Here is a 25,136-nt window from a genome sequence, read left to right as displayed (position 1 = left end):
ACTTTATGACACAGACATTATCAAGATACGCTGAAAATGACAGGGGTCAAAAATATCCTTATGTAACTCACAGCTCCCATACATGGAGCCCTGCCTATGTGGTACAAACCTACAAGAAACCTTTTCAGTATGGGTTCTTTAGCAAGCTTTTTTTTTTTTTTCGAAATTAGACTTAATAATATACTTTCTAATAATATACTATATCTATAGGCTAGATAGTGAGGCCCTTACTGACACTGATTATTATTTAATCTGTGACGAATTAAATTTGAAACCACCAAAAGATTTTAAACTTGGAGACATACAGTTTAAATGAATCCTGAACAGGTGCTGGGAAATAGGAAATCCCTGACAAAACCTCTGACATAAATGAAGAGCTTAGTTGGCCAAGTACAAAAATTAGCTAAATTATGTAAAGCAGCAGTAAACAGGAAGGTCTGTGGAGGCAGAGAGGGTGTGAAGAGAAATATGTGGATTAGGTATGCAAGTTTATTCATACTTAAGGACTTTAATAATCGCTGAGTATCACTCAAAGCTTAAAGATATGTATTTCAGAGAGTTTTCAGATGAAAGGCTCAGAAGAAAACCAGTGGTGTATGGGAAGAGAAGGCTGTGCCCTTTGGGAGGCAGAGTGGATCACAAGCTGCTTGAGGTTTGTTTTCTGGAAGAATTGTTACTTTAGGGGAAGTGAGAGTGTTAGAGACACTAGACCTTGCTAAAACAGGAACATATGAGTGTTGTTGGCACCAGGCCATGGAGTGCCTGGGTAGGAGTTTAGCACAGAGCTGGATGAGGATTTTCTCATGAAACTTTTGTCAGAATAAGAACTTTTTGTGAAGACATATCCCCATTTAAACTCTCTCACTGGGGACAACCTGTACATAGCTAGTGTGAAAAGTGTGGTCACAGGGAAGGTATGACACACCTCTGACCAGCACCCTTATGGTTTCCCAGCCCAGAGCTGAGGCTAACAAGGCAGACAATAGGATCTGCCTGCTCCTGTATGCATGGACATGTCCTGGAAATGCAGGTTTGTTTTGATTATCAGGGCCCTGTCTTTTGTGAGCCGGGTTGTTCAGCAACTCGGTTTGGGCTATATCTTTTATATAAAGAGCTTGTGTACCTCTTGGCTGGAGTGCAGATGAACATATTCATCATGAAAGAAATGTCTACATTGCTAATGGTTACAAGCACCTTTTATTTAAAAATGAAAGTAAAAGCCCTAACAGGCATGAAATCCATTCCATCCGTTCACACCATATAGCTTTCTGGGTGGATTATAGCTTGTTCTGAGCTGTAACTGGGCTGAGAGAGCTGATGAGCTCTAATCAGTCAGTGCCTCTGAAAGAACAGGATTGCAGCTTTGGGCTACACATCTTGCTATAGCAGCTCCACTGCTGTGGGTCAGGGCATATCCATCTCATGTCAAAACTTCTGCACACATGCCCACAGTGCAATATAACTGAGACCAGATCCTCATTTCCTGTTGTCTTGTCCCCCTACTTTTGGCATCACTTTAACAAAACAAAGAAGTTCTATAACCAAAAGATGCTCTTCCTTTAGAGCACTTTAAGAGCAAAAAGTGCCTGCCGTGGAATAGAGATGCTGTCCCATTGAAGAAACTCCAGTGTGGAATCCATCTCATATGTCTTCAGATTCATAGATTCACTTTTTGGTTAGTGGCAAGAAACAGGCAGTTTAAGGGCATGGTTCACCTGTCCTGTTTTTATGCCTACTTTAGGATGAGCTTAATCACTCCTTAGCAGTGTCCAGTCCTTGGAAGGAGCTGTGAAGACATGCTAAACAGCTGATACAGTCACCCATGCTTAACACTGGTTGAAAACACTTCTACTGCTTTTCATGTGGTCAGTTGCAGCCTTGGACTCAACCATAACATCTAAACCCTGTGAGGCATGGAAGTTTCCAAAAAGTTAATGCACTCATAAATCACAAATCAGCTGCACAAAATCATGAAAATGGATTAAGATGCATGATTCAATGCAATAGTGCTGTCTTCTTTCTTCTACTTTTTATTCAGCCTTTGGAGTTTTGGGGTATATTTTTGTCATGTTTTTCACTCTCAACCTTCAACTCAAGGCTTAAATCAAAGGATAGCTTAAAATGAGGGCAGGGAGTCCTGTAATTGTTTGACTGTGGGATTTGAGTATAAACTCAGATGTCAAAAATAAGATCAGTTAGGAAACTGTAGTATTTTGCTAAGAATCAGACATAGGAGTATTCTTTACTTTTACAATTGAATGATTACAGACTTTTACAATATTGCAGTAAGATGTAGATGCTGAGGTTGTAACTCAACTTGAGCTGTCATAAACTACAAGCTGAGTCAGATCTTGTGTTGCAAGTATGGTCAAGAGCAAGAACAGATACTAAAATTTTGCATTGTTTTAAAGGTGTTTGTCCTACTGTTTGCACTGCAAACATGCCTTTGTTAGGCTGCACACCCCATTTAGGTGACTGCAGAAATGCTGACAGGGCTAATGGCATTGAACCTTTGCTTCACCTGGCATTGTGGGTAAACAACTTACTGTGAAAGCATGAAAAAGCGCTTATAGTTTGCACTTCTGTTTAGACAGGAGTTTAATTAAGAAGTGCAGAATCTTGTATTGAGACCTCAGAGCAACAAGAGTTTCGCAAGAGGTCAAGTATCCCTTTGGCTGAAAGACAAATGCAGTGACAGCCTGAAATCCATCTCTGCACAGCATTATAAGCTGAATCTACTGATTCAGCAGATCCTGAGATCTACTGACCCCTTTGAAGCTTCAATCTCCACTCTGAATGTGGTTCTTACCCATCTTCTCTGTTGTGCATTTATCACTGAAATGGGAAAAATCCCTTTTGTTCTGCACTGTTCACACCCCACCATTCAAGAACTTCGCTGCTATTCAGGACAAATCAATTTTTCAAGTCTGAACCTGAATGTATGACTAGTTGTGCGGTGAATCATCTGATATGGGGCTTTGGTCACAGCCTGAACTTGTGGAGGCACCTCACAAGAGGAAAGGGAGGTTGTAAAACAAGACGAAAAAGACTCAGAGTGAGGAAGGCTCAGAGGTGAAGGAAGATAAAAACATTGTAAAATCAACTGTAGCTGTTTGGGATGTTTCAAAGTGGAGATGCTTTACTCCAGGTTCATTACAGACATACTGGTTTATTTTTTTTTTTTTTTTTTAGAATATGTCTCTCCAATACTTTTTGTGAGCATGTTATCAGAGCTCCTGTTGTGGAGGGAGCTGTGTGTGCTGCATCAGAGGCTCTCGCCCTGTGCTGCACCCAGGCTCTGCACTGATAACCCTCCTCTTCTAATCTGTAGAGGAACAGTAACTAAATGGGTTTTCACAAATGTTTTGCTGAGAAAAGCTTTTGAGTAGTTTGTGGCTTAGGCTTTATTATTGGTAGGGTATAGCTGATTATCTAAATATCAACTACAGTTAGTGGAGTGGTAGTGGAAGCAATTTCATATGCAGAAAAATAGCAGCAAAATTTCTCGTGCCATTCCTGTGATTTATAAGCCTTTGCAATTATCTGCATGACCTTCGTACTTGAAGGTACAACTAAGAATGTAATCTGTGCCATAATGGTAGCCTTTCCCTTCTCTAAGGCATGAGAAAGCACTGTGTAGCCAGGAAATAAGAAATAGGCAAACATATGGAAGATTTAAGCTGAAAATCTGTCACTTATTGGAAACTGCTTGTTTCCTCCTAAACTTTGATTGCATATTTTTTACTTCAGATACTATTGAATATAGATATGAAACATGTAGGAATTGTAGCAAAGTCAGATGCTGAGTTTCTGTTCAGCAGCTGTAATTTAGCATGTTGTAAACCAGGATCTGACCAGAACTTGCTTGTGGTTATGTTCCATAAGCTTATTAAAAAAAAAAACCAAAAAACAAACCCAAAACCCCCTAAAAATTCCCAAAACCCCCAACCTGTGCCAAGAAAGCTCCCCAAAACCCACCAAAACCAAACCAATAAAACAGCAGAAGTTCTGGGCATCTGCATGTCAAAGGTCCTTGCACACTGTCCTGTTTTGAAGAGCCAGTATGAATGCTCATTTTTGCCTCCTATATTATTATTTCCTCAACACATTTTCCCTCAGACATCTCTGAGTGCCTGGGCTAAGCATCTCATAGACAACAGTGCTACGGCTCAAGCCTTCCTTAATCAATATCTACTCTATGTGAAGATTTACAGCAATGTAGGTTTTGGTACATAATGCAACTTCTGAACTCCACTTACTTATAATAAACTTAAGTTACTGTATTTGTATGGTCTGATTGCAGACTCATCTTTTCAAATCCTGTATCATCTGTAATTCCCTTGTGGCCCTTCATGGTCTTTTTCATACATTTTTATATGACCGTTTAAACTTTTCTCGTGATTCATCTGTGGCAATGGCATCTCTCCATAAGGACACCCACATTTCTCAATTTACTTCTTTGTGGAGCATGTTAGATGGAAACCATACCACACAGTTGTTTCTCCCAATCCTTACAAAATCTGTATTTCATGAGCGCAATTATTTTTAGGCACTTTCTGAGATTTAGGGTGAATATTTGAAATTAGGTAGTCAGACAGTTGATATCCCAGAGTTATAACAATGAGTATTACCCCAGAAAGGAGCACATGAAGTCAGAGGCAGGTACAGATCCACTCCTGAAAATGGGAAAGCTAGTTAAGAGAGCAGCTGGAGGGAATAATTTTAAATGTAGAGTACTGGTGGGCTTTTTGTGAATCCTGTAAAAGCCAGATTCTAACTTACATCTTTTTGTCACTATCTATAAGTGTGTTGTATTCTATTTCCCTTTTCTTTTTTTTTTTTTTTTTTTTTTTAATACAGAGACCAGAACTGAGAAACAGGAATTGACATTGAAGACAGCAAACTGGTTTTGGGCCAAATGGACTTCATAAATCAGTTCAGATTAATCAGTGTTCCCTTATTCCCTTAATCTCTCACACTGTGTTCACCCTCAAAATTAAAGCTTCTTTTTTTTGGTGACAACCTCAGAGAAACCTGTGTCTGACCCTCATTCCTACAAGCACTGCTGTATGGGGCTTCTTCAGAAAATAGGCTGATAGAAAAAACTTAACAAAAATACTCAACTTTTGCCTCAGGATTCCTAGCTGGAGGACTCAGAAGAAAACAAACAAGACAAAGCCCAAACCCAATGAAATAGCCTTATTGCCTGGCTTTCTGGAATGAGTCTAGCTCCTGTTGCTGAGAGGTATCCCTCACCTGGTGCCAGAACTAGGATTGCTGTGCTGGGGTTCAAAATGCTTCTGGAAACCTGCACAGTAGGACTTTTGTGCACCACAATGCTCAGTTTCCTGGGATCCTGGCTTGCTGAGGAAGAGGAAAAGGATCTGAAGCAGATACTCAGAGAGAGAAAATGTTGGCAGATTCCTTATGCCTCCTCTCCTGGGATAAAGCAGACTCCTCCCTTCATGCTGGTTGAACATCTGAAGTGGAAGTGTGAACACAACTGAATGAATGCTGACAGTAAACTCTAGGCAGTGAAAGAGTAAACCCTGCAACGTAAAGCATTAAGAAATATAATCATTTCAACTTCCTCTTAAGAGCAAGTCTGTGAAATATTTTTATGCTCACCTCTCAAAACTAACTTCTGCTTCATTATTTACTTTTGAGGCGTAGGACAAGTCATAGGATTATTACAGAGAAGTACAAATCACAAGACACAGTAAGAAGCTGGAGACTTGGTGATAACCACTGGTAGTGCTTCCCTAATGCTTGGTTAATATTTACCTGTGATAAAGAAACTATTTAAGCAATTGTAGACGCCTTGGTCATAACATTTGCTTTCAGGAGCACAGAACAGTGTATTTGACGTGCTTTGAGAGGTTTTCTGAAGACACAAGAACAACTTTTATATCGAGGTCAAACTCTTGGGAAAGCTTCTTTTGCAGCACTAGTTTTGTCTCAGCTTGTTGAAAATGGCGGGTGTAAGCAAATGCATGAAGTACTCCATGTTCATCTTCAACTTTTTGTTTTGGGTAAGTTAATGTTTAAACTGTTATTAATGATGTAGGAAATGTGTTCCCCATTATCTGAATGCGGCAGTTAGAGAAATTGTAAAGAAAATAGAGCATAAGTGGAACCAGAGTATGATTTTAAATCAGGGAGGGGAGAATATATTTAACTTTTGCCCTTCCCTTTGTCTTTTTCCATCTAAACACCTTTTCCTCTGCATTTAAAAGTAGACAAGCTACAAATCTGTCTCTGTTCATCTTGTGCCCCTCATGTCAAGGGACATCAATCATCTCAGTCAGAAAATAACAGACTCTCCAATAACAATGCACAGTTGTTTTCCTTTTACTGCTGCTATTTGCATGCAAAATTCTAAAAATTAAGTTACGATAGAAAATATGGAAAATTCACTTGAATTTTTAGCTCCCTAATTGATAAATAGTTTTCATATCCTTCTTTGTGGTTCTTTGCTTTACATTTATTGCATAATTAGTTTCTGATGGTGGGCAGTAAATGTTTCTAAGAATGTATGTGCTGGCAGTACTGCCCCAGCTGTACCAAGGCCAATACAGCACAGCACAGCAGGCAGGTTACTGGGTGTTATTTGAACCCAGAATATTTGTATTTGTCTACTTATCACATCTCAGCTGGGTTGCAAGAACTTCAGGTCCTGAAAGCTCTGGAAAGGTTTGAAGAACATTCAAGCCTTTCATTCAAATGAGTGAACATTTCTCTCATGGTTCAACCTCGCTGTCAGATTCCTGACAGAGCTTTGTCAGGTTCACCAGGGGTTCACTGAAACCAGAAGCGGAACTACTAGCCATATTGTGGGCTTTGCCTCAAGGGATTTTTTTGAAGTGAAAAGGTGATACCATTCAAAAGGGACCACAAACAGTAGCCTTGGAAAATTTGTGGCTAGCTCAAATTCTTTGATTGCTTATGGACCTCACAAAGAAATTCCTGACAGACCTGTGACGGTTTGGACTGTCTTCCCCAGTTTGTTCCTTCAGTTTTATGAAGGCAGATTGAAGATTTTTGACATTTGTGTTGAAGTTTTTATGCAACAGTATTTGCAAGAATCCATAAGTTTCTGAATTTGACTTCCTGTTCCTCAGGAAGTTTTTTCCTGTTTTTGTGGTTTGACTACAACCAGCAACCAAGTACCACACAGACTTTCACTCACTCCCCCATCAGCAAGACTGGGGAGAGAATTGAAGGCATAAAAGCTGGAAAATTCACGAGTTGACATATAGACAATTTAATAGGGAAAGCAAAAGCCATTCATGTAAGCAAAATAAAACAAATAATTAATTTCCTGCTTCACATGGGCAGGCAGGTGTTCAGCCATCTCCATGGGGTCAGGGCCTCATTATGTGAAGTGTTTACTTGTGAACACAAATGCCATCACTCCAAATGCCCTTGCTCCTTCTTTCTGCCAGCTTTATCTACTGAGCATGATGTCAAATGGTCTGGAACATCCCTTTAGTCAGCTGGGGTCACCTATCTTGGCTGTGTCTCCTCCCAACCTCCCATGCACTCTCAGTCTCCTCACCAGAGTAGCAGTATGAAAGGAGAAAGAAAACTTGATGTAAGCCTTGCTCAGCAATAGCAAAAACTTCTCTATATTATCACCCCTTTTGGTGCTTGTTCAGCACAAATCCAAAACACAGCCTTATACCAGCCACTGTGAAGAAAATTACCCCAGCCAAAACCAGCACACCTGTTTGAACCAGCACACCTGTTTGCATTCATCTGTGTTTACTGTGAGCTAAAACATGGACAAATGTCTCAGACTGCCCTAGAAAAGCTCCAAACTACTTCTAGAATGAACATTCCTATGCCTCCAGTGACAGTCTGGATTTCCTAGGGAGAAAAAAGGGGTGGGATCCTGGAGGAGTCTTGAAACAAGCATGTGTGAAACAAACTTCCTATTTTTATAACAAAGTTGAAAAACCCATACTGTATTCAGAGGAGGAAAATGCTATAGCATTCACTGTGCCTGCCTCGATAGAAGAGAGAAAAAAGGAATGCAACTGTAGTTAACTGGTTTAGGGAAGATGTTAGCACTATTAAGACAGGGAAGAATGAAACAGAGAAGGACAGGAATGCAGCTATAGTTAATTATTTTTAGGCAGATGTTTAGTATAGCATGACCAAGATTGGGAAGAACAGTATGGGCTGACAGAAATATAATGAAACAGAATTTTTTTGTTCACATTCCTGTCTCTAAATAGTGGAAATCACTAAACTGCAACAGTAAGGTTGAGGGAACAGAGCTGACTTTACAGCCACTTGTCCCACAGCTGCTCTCTCTAGTATTCAATGCAGTTGACAAGTGGAAAATTACTAATACTGGGAATTGAAGGTGACTTTAACCTGAATAGATAAGAGTGACAGTTGGGTATTTATCTGGTGTTCTTTCATTTCACACCCTTTGCAATCCCTCAGGGAGTGTCCTCTCTTAGAAGACTCAGGAATGGGCTTTCTAGCCTTTTGATGACGTTTTCTAAGCAGCTCATGCAGCATCACACTAAGTGTGTAAGCCCTGGAATAGTCTAAGAAGTTCAGCAAATTGACTGTGGCTTCACTACATGATGTGTGTCCCCTGGACTTATACATGCCCATGAGCCCCATGCTAGGCTCCAGCACACAAAGTTTTTAATCTTCCCTGTTTGGTGAAAAAGAGCAGACTGTTGCAGACTTTTGAAGGTCTGTGCTTTGGAACTGGGTGCCTATATGGACTTTCTAACAGTCCTTAAATTAATCCTTGTCAGTTTTGTGCATTAAGCCTAGCACATGTCATATTTTTCTTCTTTCCCTTCCTTGGAGGTTGCAGGATATCCAGTCCCACCTGTTGTCCTCATTGTGTCAACTTCTGCAACTCCATATCATGCAAAACTGTAGAATTATCTATTTTTTTTCACTGAATGTCTGATGCTTGTTTGAAGCAATGTGGTTAGTGACAGAGCGTCTTTGATCAGTTATTAATACCAGATTTGCAGTCCCATCTACAAAGTGGCTCCTTCCTGAACCTTAATGTGAGCATATCAGTCCCTGAAGTAGCAACACAAGCTTAGCAGGTTTGCTGAGCCAGAAGCAATATTGTCTGTAGGACTTGCATAGAGCTGTCATTTCAGGTGTCTCAAGGAAGCATTCCAATCAAATATTTTCTTTAACAGAAGTAACCTTGTAAAAGTTCCTCCTGATATCATTGAATTGAATGTTTGAAAAGGGTGTGCCAGTGGAGGAAATTCCCCACAAATTTGGTATGTGTGTGTATGAGAATTGCAGTTTTAATATACTGTTGGTTCAGCACTATGTCAGGCTCATCTGAGGTGATATTGATTTAACCAACTGGACTGTGTTTCCTCCTCACACCAAAACTGAAAGCTTGAGAAGGACCAAATGTGAGGGACAGCAGTACTGTTGATGTTCAATTTATGAGACTGACATAAGATCACTGATTCTTTATCAAGGATTATGGCAAAAATATTTTAGCCATCTGATTTCGGGAAAATGGGTGAGGATGTTTTCAAAGAAGCTCATTTTATTCCATCAGAAAACACTAGCAGTTCATTAAAAATGAAATTTCCTGGAATGAAAGTTTTTTATTGAATATTTATTGAAACTTTATTTATTGAAACTTTATTTAAAGAAAACTTTAAGATGGATTATTGCAGCAAACTTGACATGTTCAACTTGGACCCTTTGGGAACAGACCATTTTTATTTGCTATTTCAAAACTTTTCTTTATGTGTTTTTGTACACTTTGTATATTATGAAAATAACTAGAAACCAACCATTAAGATTTTATTGAAATGGAACATTTTCTATCAACCTAAACCAACTCTATTTTAAAAATGAAAATACGTGTACATCTTACTAAAATTTTGATTTATAAATGATGTTTCTATTTTTCCATTTAGAAAATATTGTAGCATTCTCATTTGATTGATGTGTTCCTGTACATTTAGCTAAATTTGCTTCTACTACTCTGGTGTATGGGAGTATGCTTCTACTACTCTATGTTAATGGGAGGTCCTATGTAACAAAAAAACCTCTCTTTGGATTTGTAGCAATAGATGCTTCAGTGGAAACTTTCACAATAACAAGCCCATGTTCTCTGGTGTATAGCCACATCACTCACACAGTGCTGCTGAACAAGACTGAAATGTACAGTCATATGATATACCATCAGTTTCTAGGCAAATTCAGCAGGATTCAAAAGGTTTCAGTGGGGAGATCTAGTTAAATTTGATAACATGTTATAGTTGTCATTGATTGTACAACTTTATTATTCATGTTTAAAATGTACTTATAGGAGCTTTACTTAAAGCAGGAAAATGTGTGGTACCCATGTCTGAGTGCTGGCCCTATTCCATATTCAATGATCTGCTAAGGTCATTAATGTCTTTGATACTGAATATTATATGAAAACTTCTGTGGGGAAAGTTGTTTTAAAGAAAAAATATCTAAACCATGTAAAAAAAATTAATTTCAATAGTTCCAGCCTTCATGAGAAATTCATAACAACATTTCAGGGCCATTTATGGCTTGAGTATTAATGGCAGATGGAGATAATCATAAATCTGACTAGTCCCTGGTCCTCAGTGAGGTCTCTTTCCCACCAGTCATCTCAGTAGGCACAATTGCCACACCGGAGTAGCCTCTTGGATACCTATGTCCAACACTTAATAAAGAGAAATTCTGTGTGATATTCATCAATGACAAGGTTAGGAATAGAGTGACTGGCACACAGGGGAACAGTACCTCAATGATTGATGAAGTAGAAGCATAATGAGAAATGAAGGAATGTATCTGGACCTGAGATTCATCTTCCCTGGCTTCAACATCTTAAGGAAAGTCATGCTGGTCAATCATTTGTATGTACAAGACCAAGTTGTACTTGTCTTTTTTCTGCAAAATTATAATGGCAATATATCCTCTAGTCATTTTATGAGACCTGTTCTAAAGATTGGAGATGGCCAGATATTGCTGCATTTGAAACAGCAAAAAGAATTTATTTAGAACATTTCCTGTTAGGTTTACCATAGAGAATGTCTCCAGATATGGGTCCTGAATAAGGCTAGAAACAGAAGATATGCAAACATTCCTTATCAAATCTCATGTTTCCATTATTCAAGAAACAACATTCTTTACAGACACATTTTATACATACAATAGCAATTTATATTTCTCTCTCATCTGATGGAATTTCTGTGTGCTTCCCAAACACATGTATAAATCATCATGTAAATGTGTAGTCCTCTGGGATGGAAACCTCAGGGATTTGGTGCATACCTGAAGATTTAACTACACTTACGAATTTTCCTGGAAATGAATCAATATTCTCTGCTCCAGCAATTCAAGTTTCTTTTGCTTTGCCAAACAAATGATTTCAGAAGTTTGGACAGCATATGGTGCAATTTGGATACTGAATGTTAGTAAAAAACTTGCTGACCTTTCTAACTTGACTTTATTTTCTCCCACAGGTGTGTGGTTGCATTATTTTGGGATTCTCTATATGGATACGTGTTAGCAGTGCTCAGCAGGTAAATGCATGCAGTCATACCAGGACCATGTAAAATGTGGAAACTACAGCATACACTTTAATTTCCCATCTTCATTTCCAAAATTTTCTATGTTTTTGTTGAGGTGGTTTGTGTGGCTGAAGAAGAATGCAATTCATGACATTAAGATTAAACATCATGGTGCAGGCAGTCAGATAAAGTGATTGATGCAAGCAGAGATATGTGACTGTGAGAAGTAGCTGCCAGTGTTGAAACTAATGTAGTTTCATGCAGATGCACACAGATTTCTGTTTGAAAATGTGTTTCTCACCTGTAATGAAAAATAATTATGCTTTTGTTAATGATTTTGGTGTACAGAGAGAATAATGTGGAGACATGAAGCTCATAGATTTTCCATGTTTTTCCCTATTAGAATAGGATAGTCATATCTATTCCTAGGGTTACTCCTTATATTTTTATCTTTCTCACTAAGTTCAACAAAACAATTCTCATTTCCCCAGTAACTGCAACCTTGAAAGGGAGAAAGGATTGTTTCATTCAATTTTCAACAGCTCCTTAAAAACACCTATCCTTTTCTCCTCATATTTGTATACAAAGAGTTTTAAATGCCCAAGAATCTAGGATTACAATGTCCTAAAACTCCTTCTGGAGGGTAGAAAAAAGACCCTGAGTTGACCTCATGGATTTTTTTCGAATGGGTTATTAAATTACTTCAGATATTATGACTTTTATTTTCTGCAAAGCTAGGGAAAATACAGTTTTGAGGAGCTCTCAATCCTGCAGACATGCAGCAGAGGTTGGTCCTGTTGTTTCAAAGACCCCTTGGCCCTGTGGACCCTTTTGCCCAGCGAGTACCATTGGCACTGACTCTAAGGCTTAAGCAGTACATTCTTTCAAATCAATTTGGGGCATAGAAATGCAAATTAATTTGAAAGTTTAATTTGCATTCTTCTATTTCTAAAAAAACCCTTGGCCAGAGAAGTGAAAAAACAACCAGGTGTTGCACGGAAGCATATTTTTTTCAGCTTTCAGATTGAGCCTCTAGTATAGATTACATTGCAATTCTTCAGATAACTCCCCTGTTGCTCTAGCACAGTCTGTCAGTTAAGAACAATAACTTTTAAACTAGTATTTTCCCACCTGGAAATAAAAATATGGTGAAGGTAAGAAGATAGCTTTGTACATTCCCTGCCGTTTGGCTGATGGCACTTTACCCTTAGCCAGTCCCAGATGTCTCATATCTGGCAGAGCATGGATGCAAGAGGACTTGGTTCAAGATGACACTGTGTCGTCAGGTAAATCAGGTCATGGTGGAGAGCTCTGCCATTCTCTTCTCTGGAAGAGGAAGAATCACAACTTTCACTCCTCAATCAACATTTTACTAAAAGTTAACACTGCCATACTTGATACTTGACAGTCTCTGGTATGATGGCTCAAATGATGCAATGGAGCTTGGAAAACCAAAACCACTACCAAATCTTATTTTTTGAGAGATTTCCTATTCAGAAAAGAATATTTGGATGTGTGTCAAACTGCTTTCCTGAAGCAACACTTAGTACTTCCCAAAAACCTATGAATTAAGAGTTGGGACAGAAATTGAAAGCATTTTCTCACATTTTTCCCTCCAGGCATGCAAAGTTCCCATTCAAAACCAATGTATGTTTCGCCTCAGTAATAATTGAGCAGACCATAAGGATTTGGCTGTAGATGAATAGAGCTTTCTAAGAATAAATAACAGGACATTCAGTCCAACTTGGAAAGGGAAAGAACAACACATTCTTCAAATTATACTTGTCTGTATACCTTTGCAATTTCCATCAGAAGATAAATGTGACAACTTCCAGACATTTTTGCTAATCTTGGCACCAATATGACTGGAAAATATTCTTTGAACATTTTTCTGTCTTTAGGCCTTTGGCCTTAGTCAGTCCTGTGGGAACTGAATAATTTGATATTTAATAATATTGAGGTATATGAATTGTTTAGTTGAATGCTCCACACATCAAAATAAAGTTCTCATCTCTGAGGGTAATATTAGAGATCAAGAAACAAAAAAAAAAAAAAGGAAAAAAAATCTGCTTTGGAAAATACATCTAACTATTTCTCTAATATAAGCAGCATCAGTCTGAGAAGTGTTCTCTCAGGAACAGTCAGAGTATGTTCCTGGTCTCCTAATGACAAACAGAGATTTTTTTTCTTTAACGTTGAGTTAATGTAGGAGAGGTTTTGAGGTAACCAAGTCTCCTACTTCCAGTAAAAAGCAAAGATTCATTGACTGAAAAGCAACTAAAAAGCCACTTTAAAGACAGAAGACCTATATTTATTCAATTACTCTGTAAAGTTGATTTTCATCTTGTGCAGAAACAAAGGCTGTGACAAACCAGATTTTACAAAGCTCTCCACCACAACATTTGAGAAGGAAGCATTATAGCTCTGTTTATTTATGGATCACAATTTCTCCATTGTTGCTACTCAGTACATTTATCGGTTACAAAATAATGATCTTGTTTTGGGGAATACAGATGATTTTAGGAGTACCTTCTTGTAACTTAAAGATTGTTTGTCCTCTCTCTTTCCAGGGGGTGGACAGCAGCATGCTTGGAGGAGTTAATCTACTAATAGCTGTGGGTGCCATCATCATGATCCTTGGGTTCCTCGGCTGCTGCGGTGCTGCAAAGGAGAGCCGCTGCATGCTGATGTTGGTAGGGAAGAAAAACATTTGTCTACCTTTAACAGGCCACAGCTACATATGATGGATGGAGTCCTTGCAGGGAGTATCAAATGAGGATGGGAACCTTTTAATTTAACCAAAGGCATGATTATAATCCTGTGTTTTCTTTGCTCACCTTGAGTTTGGGCCCCTTTTAAATTCTGTTGTGGTAAAAACTATGGTTGGTCTCATCAGCAAGAAGACAGGGTCCAGAGAGACTTGGGCATGATGCTCACTAGTTTTTTTTCCATCCAGCCATCATCAAAGTTCTCTCCATCAGCTTTCACCCATTACCTATCCTATTTAATATTCTAAATTCCTAGTTGCTCTCTTTGCTGGTTCACCTAGAATGTCCTCCCTGTCCTCCTGCCCAACTCTCACCTACACACTGTTATCATGGCACTGTTCTGCTGTGTACCTTGTTTTGATCACCAGCTGAGCATGCTCTGTCTTGAGCACTACTTCTTCTTATCATCAAAGAAGAAATAGTTGGAACAGCTTTGACTGGAAAATCATTCTACCTACGTGGTTATTCAAGCACATGAAAGATAAATATTAATTTAAAAGAAATTATATCACCTTGGTCAAAAGTAATACAGTTTTCTACCCCTCTTGTTTTTTCCCAGTTTTTTATTGCACTGCTTCTGATACTGATTCTTCAGATCACAGGAGGTGTTTTAGGAGCAGTATACAAACCTCAGGTACAGTATTATTCTATATTTTCACTGATGTCTTCATATAGTTTTATTTCTTCTCATTAAATTGTAATATATTTTAACTTGCAGGTTGAAGAAGCCTTTAACCTTACTCTAAATGAAAGTGTGAGGGCACTGCAAAGTACTACAGGAGAATATAATGAGTATCAGGAAGGTTTCCAGAAGCTGGAGAAAAAGGTAATTAAACAGTAAAAAATGAAGGGGTTTTTGCTATCTGTCTTATCCTTGGTATCTGTCTCAGCTTCATTTTATGACAACTCTGCTGCAGATTTGAATTTTGTTCCCTGGGGATGGGAAAGGGTCTGACTTAAAGGCAAGTTGAAACACCACAGAAGGGACTTCTGCTCTCTTGATAGGACGGGGTGTTCCCGTGATGATTTCTTTGTGCAATAGTGCTGTCTATAAGAGCAATGAAGCAAGGACACACCACATGCAAGTAAGACTGACAGCTAAACTCTTTTAGGAGGGGACTGCTCAGCCCTTTCTTACAGCTTTCCTTTCTGAAGGACATTTATCCTTCACCGTATCCCAAATAAGAACTCTCCAGTGCTTTTAAGGAAAGTTTACCCCACGGGTTAGGAAAACATCAGAAGTGATTTAATTTGGAATATCCTACTGCTATGAAGTCATTAAATGCTATGCTTTACTGTGTTAGAAGAGGGAATAAAACACAATTATAAGTTTATTTTTATTGTGTTTGCACCCATCCTGCAAGACCTGGATGGTGGATGCTTAGTGTGAGCTTGCTCTGGGGTGTCTCACAGAGAACACCCTGGGATCTCACTGATGACATGGACAGCACACACCCCCTCCCCTCCCGCAGGTGCCGCGGTCTGTACGTTGACAGAATGCCTGCTGCTCTGGATTTTTAGTCCCTAATGGGTGATTACTTTTATGGATTGACATAAAGTTAATTTTTATGTTTTTAAAGACTGCTGTATGAAAGAAAACCAAACATGGAAGATATTTAGGTATCTTATGTTACTTCCACTTCTCCTTCCCCATTCCATCTCCAGCCTTGTCCTCTGCTTCTGAGAATAGCTTATTTCTTCTGATATAATAAGCCCTCTGGAGAGACGAGCAAAATGAAAAATCGCATAATTACTGCTTTAATTTCTAAATTTAGCAGGACTGCTGTATTATGTACCACAGCCTTTGCTTTTATACAAAATTATGTAAACATTTCCAGCTGCTTTTTAATAGAGGGAGGACCTCAAGCCCACGTTTGCACCTCTGAGCTTTAGTGGCTTGAATATAGTGGAACATGAAGTGAAACTGCACCTGGTTTAGGTTTCACAAACCCCAAATGGAGCCCTGGTCTCTTCAGTCCATTTCCAATTTAAAGAGATAACCATCATTCAAAGAGGTTATTTTTCTAGATTTCAGAGTTTTATGTGCCTGAATTTTACATTTCCAGCCTGCCTTTTCAAGATGTGAAATGTGGATGTTACTGGAGCTGGCAATTTACCTTCTGCATGTACAACCTACAGAAAGAAGGCTTGATTTTAAAAAAATACTATACCCAGTGTTCTAGTTCCATTCTGACACTGATAATTACTAGCTTCATAGTATGTTAATGTTTTTTGAGCATTTTATACTGAAAATCTGGTCTTTTTTTCTCCTCTCTATCTCTTCTCTTTTTTTAAGAAAAAAAATATGCACTTACATTCTTATAAATGGTATAGAAATGTAAAGGTATTTGAGACATACTGATTTGGGACAATGTCTTCATTGAAAAAGGTGAAATAAATTTTGTTTTTTGTTGTTTCTGTTAGCTCCCTCATCTACTTTGTTTAAACTGAAAATCATATATTTTTTAACTCTTCTCCACATTTACTTCTTTCTTGCAGTACCAATGTTGTGGATTACAGAATGGACCTGAAGACTGGGGACAAAATTTTGACAAACAAAAAGACATTTGTCAGTGTGAACTAGAGAAGCCATCATCAGACCTTTGCATCAAATATAAAGGCAGAGACATCTATAAAAAAGTGAGAAAAATGTTCACTCCTCTTTCCAAAGAGCCAAGCTTTAACCCAAGGGTATCTCTGGTGACTGACCTAGTCATGAGTTCTGTATCTTCCTGAAAATGCAAAGTTTTGCTTTTTCTTTCTTAGTCAGACCTACCCCCACACCATCTGTTAAGAAATGACTGTTCATAACTCTGCTCCTTCCTCTTCTTGAGATCTCCAATTTAGGCCCTTAGCATTCTGCAAAATTATTGGCTTTGGGTCAGGGTATGACCCTGGGTCAGAGCTGCACACCAGCTACCCTTTAGCTCTCATTCCTCTCTCAGAAGGCTATGCTCCCATTCAGGCTCATTGTGTTAGGAGACATGTTGACTTAGAGTCTTTCAAAATGCTAAGGTATATTAAAAATCAAACACATTAAATTCAAGACCTTTGGGGTTTTATAATCCTTTAATAAAAAACCCCACACTCATTCTGCAGGATCTGCTGGAGAGAAACCTTACATATTGTGGGATTCATGGCAGAATATTCTTACTGTGATTTCTTACTACTACAGCCTTTTGAAAAAAATAATGTAATAAGGCAAAATATCTGGTGACAGGCAAAAAGAAAGCACACTCAGAAGAGCACCATCTTGTAGACAGTAGATGTCTCAAATAACAAATTTCATGGTTTTCTTGTCTTATTATGAGGAAATCTGGACTATGGATATAAAAAAAAATTAAAAGAAATGTACAAAATAATTGAATAGCACAAAGCAATTGAAATTTTAGAATGCTCGTGGTGCAAATTTTGCCAGTATGCACCTAGCACCAAGCAGAATTTAGCAAATGTCCATTCTGTTGTATAATTCTCTAATTGCATAGCTCTTTAATCAGGTCCTGCCTAAGCAGTAATTTCCTCCCTGTGTAGTCCCACAGAAGCAAATTCTATTTTAAAGCAATGAAACAATCTGGTTAAGTAGAGGATACCAGAACCCAATCTGGAAATAAGATGTATACAAAGAGGGTGTTTTGGCCATACTTTAATGTCTTTTTGGCCTCAGGCAAGCCCTCAAAGGACACATGAGAAGCCATCTGTGAAATTACCACAGGTGCAAGATATTGCTCACATGAACGTACAGATTTCATGGTGATGTGAGATGCTAGTAGAGACATCCAACTCTTCTGATATGGGAAAAAAAGATTTGAAATCCAGTGCAGTTATGAATCAGCTTAACTGAGAGATTTTTAGAACTAGAAGGAGAAGACCTATATGTTTATCGTGAGAGAGGAAATATGGTGAAAAAATACAACTATATTTGGGGAGAAGACCGTTGTAGTGTTGTAACAGTAATGCAATTTAGATGTATTTAAGCTGTACTTGGCTTTCCCTTCTGTTTGCAGAAGGAGGATTGTCAGTGCCTAGAGAAGATGTAGTCACTGTAAGAACAGACGTATGCAAGTATTCAAAAGGAGAGTAGCTCTGCACAGAACTCAGGTGTAGAATCATAGAATATGCTGAGTCGGAAGGGACCCATCAGGATCACTGAGTCCCGTTCCTGGCCCTACACACAACAGCCCCAAGAATCACATCATGTGCATGAGAGCATTGTCCAAATGCTTCTTGAACTCTGTCAGGTTTGGTGCTGTGATCACTGCCCTGGGGAGCCTGTTCCTATGCCCAGCCACCCTCTGGGTGAAGAATCTTTTCCTGATATCCAGGCTAGGTCTCCCCTGACTCAGCTTCATGATATTTCCTCCAGTCCTTTCACTGTTCATGAAAGTGAAGAGATCAGTACCTGCCACTCTGCTTCCCCTCATGAGGATGCTGAAGAGCCAAATGAGGTCTCCACTCAGTCTCCTCTTCTCCAGGTTGAATAGAACAAGTGTCCTCAGACACTCCTCATATAGCTTCCCCTCAAGACCCTTCACATGGCCCTACTTTGGACAATCTCTAGTAGCTTTACATTTTTCATATATTATGGTGCCCAAACCTGCCCCCAGTGCTCAAGGTGAGGCCACCCCAGTGCAGAGCAGAGTGGAACAATCCCCTCCTTTGCCCAGGTGGTGATGCTGTGCCTGATGTCCCCAGGACAGGGTTGGCCCTCCTGGCTGCCAGGGCACTGCTGGCTCACATTCAACTTGCCATGGACCAGGACACCCAGGACCCTTTCTGTGGGGCTGCTCTCCAACCTCTTGTTTCCCAGTCAAACCCCAACATAACCAGGGTTGCAAAATCTGGCACCTGACCTTGTTAAACTTCATATGATTGGTGATTGCACATCTCTCTGTTTTGTTGAGCTCTCTCTCTGGGGCCTCTCTTCTCTCAAGGAAGCCAACAGCTCCTCCTACTTTAGTGTTGTTGGCAAACTTCCTTAGTATTCCTTTGAATCCTACATTCAAGTTGTTAAGAAACATGCTGAAGAGAATTGGACTGAGGATGGAGCCCTGCAGAATCCCACTACTAAGCAGACTCCAGATTGATGTTACTTCACTTACTATAACTCTTTGTGTCTGACCCATGAGCCAGTTGCTTACCTATGGCATAACATTGTATGCTGGACATTTTGTCCAGAAGGATACTGTGAGAGACAGCACCAAAATCTTTGCTGAAGTTCAAAAAGTTTACATCTACTGGCTTTCCAAGATAAGTTAGGTGCATTACTCTGTCATAGAAGGAATCATGTTCAATAGGCAGGACTTTCCCCTCATGAAGCCATGCTGATTACTCTTTTCCTTCCAGCCCCAGTCTGAGACCACCAAACATTGGACAAAATTAATTCTGAAGCTAGGTTTTATAACCAAATATTTTTAGTTAATCCCAAGTCTAATAATAAACCTTGAAGGTTCAATTCCAAACATTGGTGGGAAACAAGTTCCCTCTCAGACCTGGTCATGGCTGGCTGCATTGACTCTTTCCTAGTAGCAAATGATTATCAAATGAAAGTAAGAAAAACCACTTCTTTCCTTGTTAACTGAAAATAATGCAAACATTAGGCCTTACAGCTGTAGGTCTTCCTTTAAAATAGTAGCTTTTTATGGTCAGCTGCTAAATCTTCACACTTGGGAAGGCAAAGACTTTTGCAGAGCATAAAGTACACATAGCTGTGTGTTTTGTGTTCATGAGCAACAAGACAGAGTAAATCCAAATAGCCTTTTTTAGTGCAGAGCTAAAGAGAGAGAGAGTTTGAGAGCTATTTTAGAAGATGGATTTCTATATAACTATAAGATAACCTATAGGCTTATCTATAACTAATAATTTTGCTTTCTTTTTCAGTCCTGTGGAGAAGTGATTATGCAACAAATTAAAGACAATCTGGTCATAATTATGGGGATCGCCTTTGGACTGGCTGTTGTTGAGGTACCAGTGTACACTGTTAAAATACTTAGTAGCTGACAAGCAATATGTTTTACTTGGAAATACATTGGGAATAAGATTAAAATCATGGCTTGCTCAATTAATAGACTAAGGAAAACCACCTCTCACCTTAGCTATAACCTTACTGTTATTCATATAAACATATTTCATTAAAGTATATGGCTGCTGAGCTGCAGACTTCAGGTGAGATCAGACCACCCTGCTGCCTGTATAAGTGTATCACATGGGAAATTTTCTTAAAAAAAATTACCAGTCCTGAAGCCAGGCTGTGTCTTGACACTGAGCCCTGTATACAGAGATGTGTGTGAATAAACAGTGCCAGAAGACATGAGGAAGAATAGACAGTTTTTTTCCTCCTCTTCCTCATCTCTTCTTGAGGAAAAAACAATCTCCTAAGAAAACTTAGCCCCTAGAGTACATATTTTTGTCATTAAGACGTTTTGGTACAAAATTATAATTCTGAGGCATTAAAATTTAAGCATCAATATGATGCATGAATGAGTGCACATGTGTGATGCTCCATATATTCCTGTGTGTAAAAAACCCACAGAGTATGTGGACTCTTAATTTCCTCACCATACACTGAAGAATAACATGCAAGATTTTCTCTGAAGGGAGGAGGAAAAGAAGTAAGGTTATCCAGTCAGATACTTGATTTTGATTTGAATAGGAGAAAATGATAAAGAAACAGGGGATTTCATCATGATGCTTTCTTCAGTCATTATTTTTTCTTTTTACTCTTCCTCCTTGATTTTCCTCTACCCTTGCTCTCCACCAGTGGGTGTTCGAGGGAAAAACAGAAATGACAAAGGTTGCTGTGGAAAGTTCAGTCTGCTATTCAAAGCAAATACTTCTTAATATCATTGGCAGAGGATTGCTCCTCATGGCAGAAGAGTGGGCAAGAGCCCCAACTCAAAACTGTGTTTCCAGGAAAATAGTAGTAAGTGGGGAAGAATTATGCAGCTGCAGCAGTGGAAGTGTATAGGTCACCAACTTCTTACTCAGCACAGGTTTCTGGTATTTAAGGAGCTATATGTGGGCAGTCAGGTCTCTCACCCATATGTTACTTTGAGGGAAAAAAATATGTGAAATATACTGATATTAAATGGCCTTAAAATATAATTGAAGTGTAAAATTGCATCTGTATCCCTAAAGCAAATTATAAGTCACTTTGCTCTAGTTACTGCAGTTATGTGGGTTGTAGCCTTTAGTTCATTGGCCATCATTTTTTCCTGTTCTCCAGCTGGCATTTTCTGTGCTGGCTGCCTCTCCCAGTCATAAAAGGATTAGAAAACAACATGAATAAACAGTATGAGGCTCAGCACAAATTGTCAGATGGCAATTTACACTTGATAAACATTTAGGCTTTCCACATTAACTCAAGCAGTTGCAAATCAAAGGCCATTTGCTTAACCACCTCTCTGCTCTAGGAAATCCCAGATAAAAAGAGGTGCTCTTCCCCCCTCTGCCTGCTTCATTACACCTCTTGTGAACTATCACTGCTTTCAGCTCACCCTACTAGTGAAAATTATGCAGATAAGAAGGGCCCAATTTCATTTGGGTGCAAGGGCAAATGTGGGCATGGTATGACAGGGAAGCCTTGTCAGTTTATTCCAGATGTGAGTCCATCCCTTTGTTTTAGCTGTACCTCTGCGCTACATATGCTCTTCTCTGTCTCTTCCTTAAGTAAATAAAGTATGTCAGTGTTCTTGGCTTCAAAGGTGTCAGATGGGTGCTTTCCACTTTTGTGGAGCACCTTCACAGTCGGGTTAACTTTAAATTCAGAAGGAAGCTTTCTGATCTGATCTCACCAGCTGTCTGCCACAGGTCATGGAATTGTACCCAGTAATTCCCAGTACAGAAGGTGACTTTGCTGAATTTTCTATTTCATGTAACAGCTTCTTCGGTGAACTCACTATTGTTTCTATGCCAAGTGCATTACTGATAAATATAAAATATTTTTCGCACGATCATTTGTAACTCAAACCAGTGAGGTAGGTTTATAGATGTATACCTGTATACAGTATACACATGTATATATATACCTGTATACATACACTTCACACATATGGTTACACAGAAGAGAGTGACAGTGGAAAAGAAGAGATTTCAAAGGGAGACATCCCTTAGAATACACAGTGAAGATTCCTCTAACTTTATCAGAAAATAAAATGCTCAATTTTTGTCCAAATTTCGTGAACTTCTCTGTAATTGCTGCTCCATTACAGCTAACAACTGTATTTTAAACTCATAGAGATACAGGGGTCCTCATGCGCAGAGGCAATCCATCTTTTAAACAAATGAAACTTCTCCACGGTATCTGCAGTCTTACCTGTGGTACATACTGATTTCATTAAAATGTCTCCATTCTGTAAGAGGCACATTGGAAAAAATCTTCTGCATAGCAGATTTAGCCTGCATCTAAATTCAAGACATTTGCAAACAAAACATTCCCATTATGTATCAGCTGATTTCCAGAATTGCCAAGTAATACCAGAAATATCTTTGTTTTCCAGATTCTTGGTTTGGTGTTTTCTATGGTTCTCTACTGCCAGATTGGGAGTAAATGAAACTGTGAAAATGTCAGAATGATGTCACCAGTCAAACCAAGATCTTTCTAGAAAGAGGGCTAGAAATTTGTCTGGCCACATTCAGATGAATATATGCATGTCCCAGGCAGCTGTTCTGATGAAAATGGCAGCGTTGTGCTCATGGATGCTCAACAACTTGCAAAATGACCTCTTTATATTTCATAAGACTTAATGATGTGAATATGATGTTTTATTTTCAATAAACATCTTTGTTTGTGTTTCTGAGGTGTTTTATTTTGTCTGAATACAGCAATTATGTCATGTTGAGAGTGAGTTCATCATGTGGTGTGCCCTCATGAGTGTTAAACCACCCACAGCAGAGTCACCACAAACAGCTGCAAACCATCCTGCAGTGGCTGACTGCTCCAGGGAACTCAGGTTCCTGGGAACCTCTGCTTGTGGAGCAGGATGTTTTCATTAAGAGAGTTATGGGTCAGGGTATTGTTACCTGTGGAAAGGGCAACTAACTTGGAACCCAATAGGAAAGCCATGCTTCCTTTCAGGGATGTTTAAATCAGTATCTCGGCAGCTGAGATGGGGGCTCTTGGGCCCATATGATCCTTAAGCTGCATAAAAGAGCTGGATTTAGTGGCATGTGTTTTGCAAACCAGCATCAATAGTGAAATCCAAGCCCACGTGGAGGCAAGGCATACACAGAAGTCATGAAGGTAAGGCTTTGTCCAGAGCACAGCAGCAGCCATATAAAGCCTGCCTGCCTTTGGGCTGAGCAGTGCATGTGAGTGTTTGGGCCCTGAGGTGCTGACAGCCCTGATCATCCCTGCCCAGCTGCCCTGGTTTCCCTGCACACTGCCCATGGCGAGGACACCACATCAGCCTCCTGGGCCAGCTGGTCCCTGCCCCACCAATGTCACAGTAGGGCTGGTCTCCAGCTCCCCTGCCTGGTCATGGAGTCCCACCAAGCTGGGCCTGCCCATGTCCTGGTGTGGCCTCAGCCCATCCCCAGGGAGCATGTGATGCCAGGGGCTGGGGCTGCCCTGGTGCCCTGCACTGCCCGTTCCAGACCCGGATGGAGGGATGGGCCAGGATCTCCCAGTGGAACTCCATGTGGTCCCAAGCCCTGGGGACCTGCTGGCCCAGGTTGCCCTTTAACAGAAATGGCATCAAGGACAAGATTTTTAAGATATGAGGGTGTCTAATGATGTCCACAGGGACCTGCTGAGGTTTTACACAGCAGGCTGATGGCCTTCCTGCTGTGTGTTGGGATTAGCTGGTTTATACAGCTCTGCTGGACCCCCATCTTCATAATACAAACTTTAAACACCTCACACAGCTGCTCTTAAGAGCAAATGAAGTATCATGCTCCTCTTGTTAAAAACCCCTCACGCGCCCTCAACTGTCTTGAAGCACACCCTGACTGCTCCCATCTTGGCAAAGCAATGCAACTTGCTTACAAATGCATTAAAAGCTTCCCTTGTCCATGTCTTACTCCAGCAGAATTGGGTTCAGGTAAAATTCATCTGCAGCAATGAGGGTTTTTTTTAAAACTCAACCAGAGGAAGTTTCCGTCCCATCCCCCATCCTTCCCCAGCACTCAGAATATTAGGCCAAGCAGTGATCCTGCTTTCAGTAATACACGTGTCTCCCAGGAAAGTCATCTAGCTACCAGACAGTTCTGGCACTTGTCCTTCCCTCTGCTGAACCTCAGAAGCTGTGCCAGAAGAATTCAAACTTTGTTGGACCAGAGAAGAACCATGACTCCATAATCCAGCTGTACTAACTGGAAAAACAAATGCTGGCTTCTAGTTCCTCCTGCTCCCCAGAGTGTTTTTTTCTGTGCGTATCTTATCCATGATCTGAAGTTCTGAGAGCTGAGCCTGAATCACCCAGATCATGGCATGGCAGCTGGAGTCCTGGATTATCACTCCAGAAAAATATTGGAAATATAAGGGCAGCGTGGAGAGAGAATTGCACCTTCTTCTTCTTCTTCCTCCTTCCCATTAGAAGGACTGTTCTCCTATTTGAATGAAGGACCAGAGGGACTCCCTCTGAGAAAGGGGTCTTAGAACTATGCCTAATGCATGGACACGATGGAGAAATTACAGCTCATCCTTGCTGCCAGGAAGAGTCAACTTCAGGCAGCGGTAAACTTGAGTATTACTGGCATGAATTTGTAATGAGCACTGAGATGAGACTGACAATGTACGCTGGCACAGACACCAGTCTGGTCCTGTATGCTGCTCTGGGGATCCAGATGTGTAAAATCAAGCTGTAATGCATTTAATTTTGGTTGT

At 39.8% G+C, this 25,136-nt stretch overlaps 1 protein-coding gene across 1 annotated transcript; it reads left to right on the top strand.

Moving 5' to 3' along the window:
• The first annotated feature begins 5,821 nt into the window (after nt 1–5,821).
• On the top strand, nt 5,822–23,106 carry TSPAN8 (tetraspanin 8). The gene is made up of 8 exons (XM_064419502.1): nt 5,822–6,032; nt 11,499–11,558; nt 14,117–14,239; nt 14,874–14,948; nt 15,033–15,140; nt 16,814–16,954; nt 20,192–20,275; nt 22,810–23,106. The coding sequence occupies exons 1-8, from the start codon at nt 5,973–5,975 to the stop codon at nt 22,861–22,863; spliced, it is 705 nt and encodes a 234-aa protein (XP_064275572.1). The 5' UTR covers nt 5,822–5,972; the 3' UTR covers nt 22,864–23,106.
• The last annotated feature ends 2,030 nt before the right edge of the window (nt 23,107–25,136 follow it).

This window comes from Passer domesticus, chromosome 5 (assembly GCF_036417665.1).
Source record: "Passer domesticus isolate bPasDom1 chromosome 5, bPasDom1.hap1, whole genome shotgun sequence".
Lineage (NCBI taxonomy): Eukaryota > Metazoa > Chordata > Aves > Passeriformes > Passeridae > Passer > Passer domesticus.
Note: the sequence above shows the minus strand (reverse complement) of the source record. Positions and strands in the feature narration are given on the sequence as shown.

Coding starts and splice junctions, on each gene's coding strand:
- TSPAN8 (XM_064419502.1), top strand. CDS start 5,973: ATGGCGGGTGTAAGCAAATGCATGAAGTACTCCATGTTCATCTTCAAC. Junction 14,949..15,032: donor GAGCAGTATACAAACCTCAG/GTACAGTATTAT, acceptor TTTAACTTGCAG/GTTGAAGAAGCCTTTAACCT. Junction 16,955..20,191: donor GCAGAGACATCTATAAAAAA/GTGAGAAAAATG, acceptor TTTCTTTTTCAG/TCCTGTGGAGAAGTGATTAT.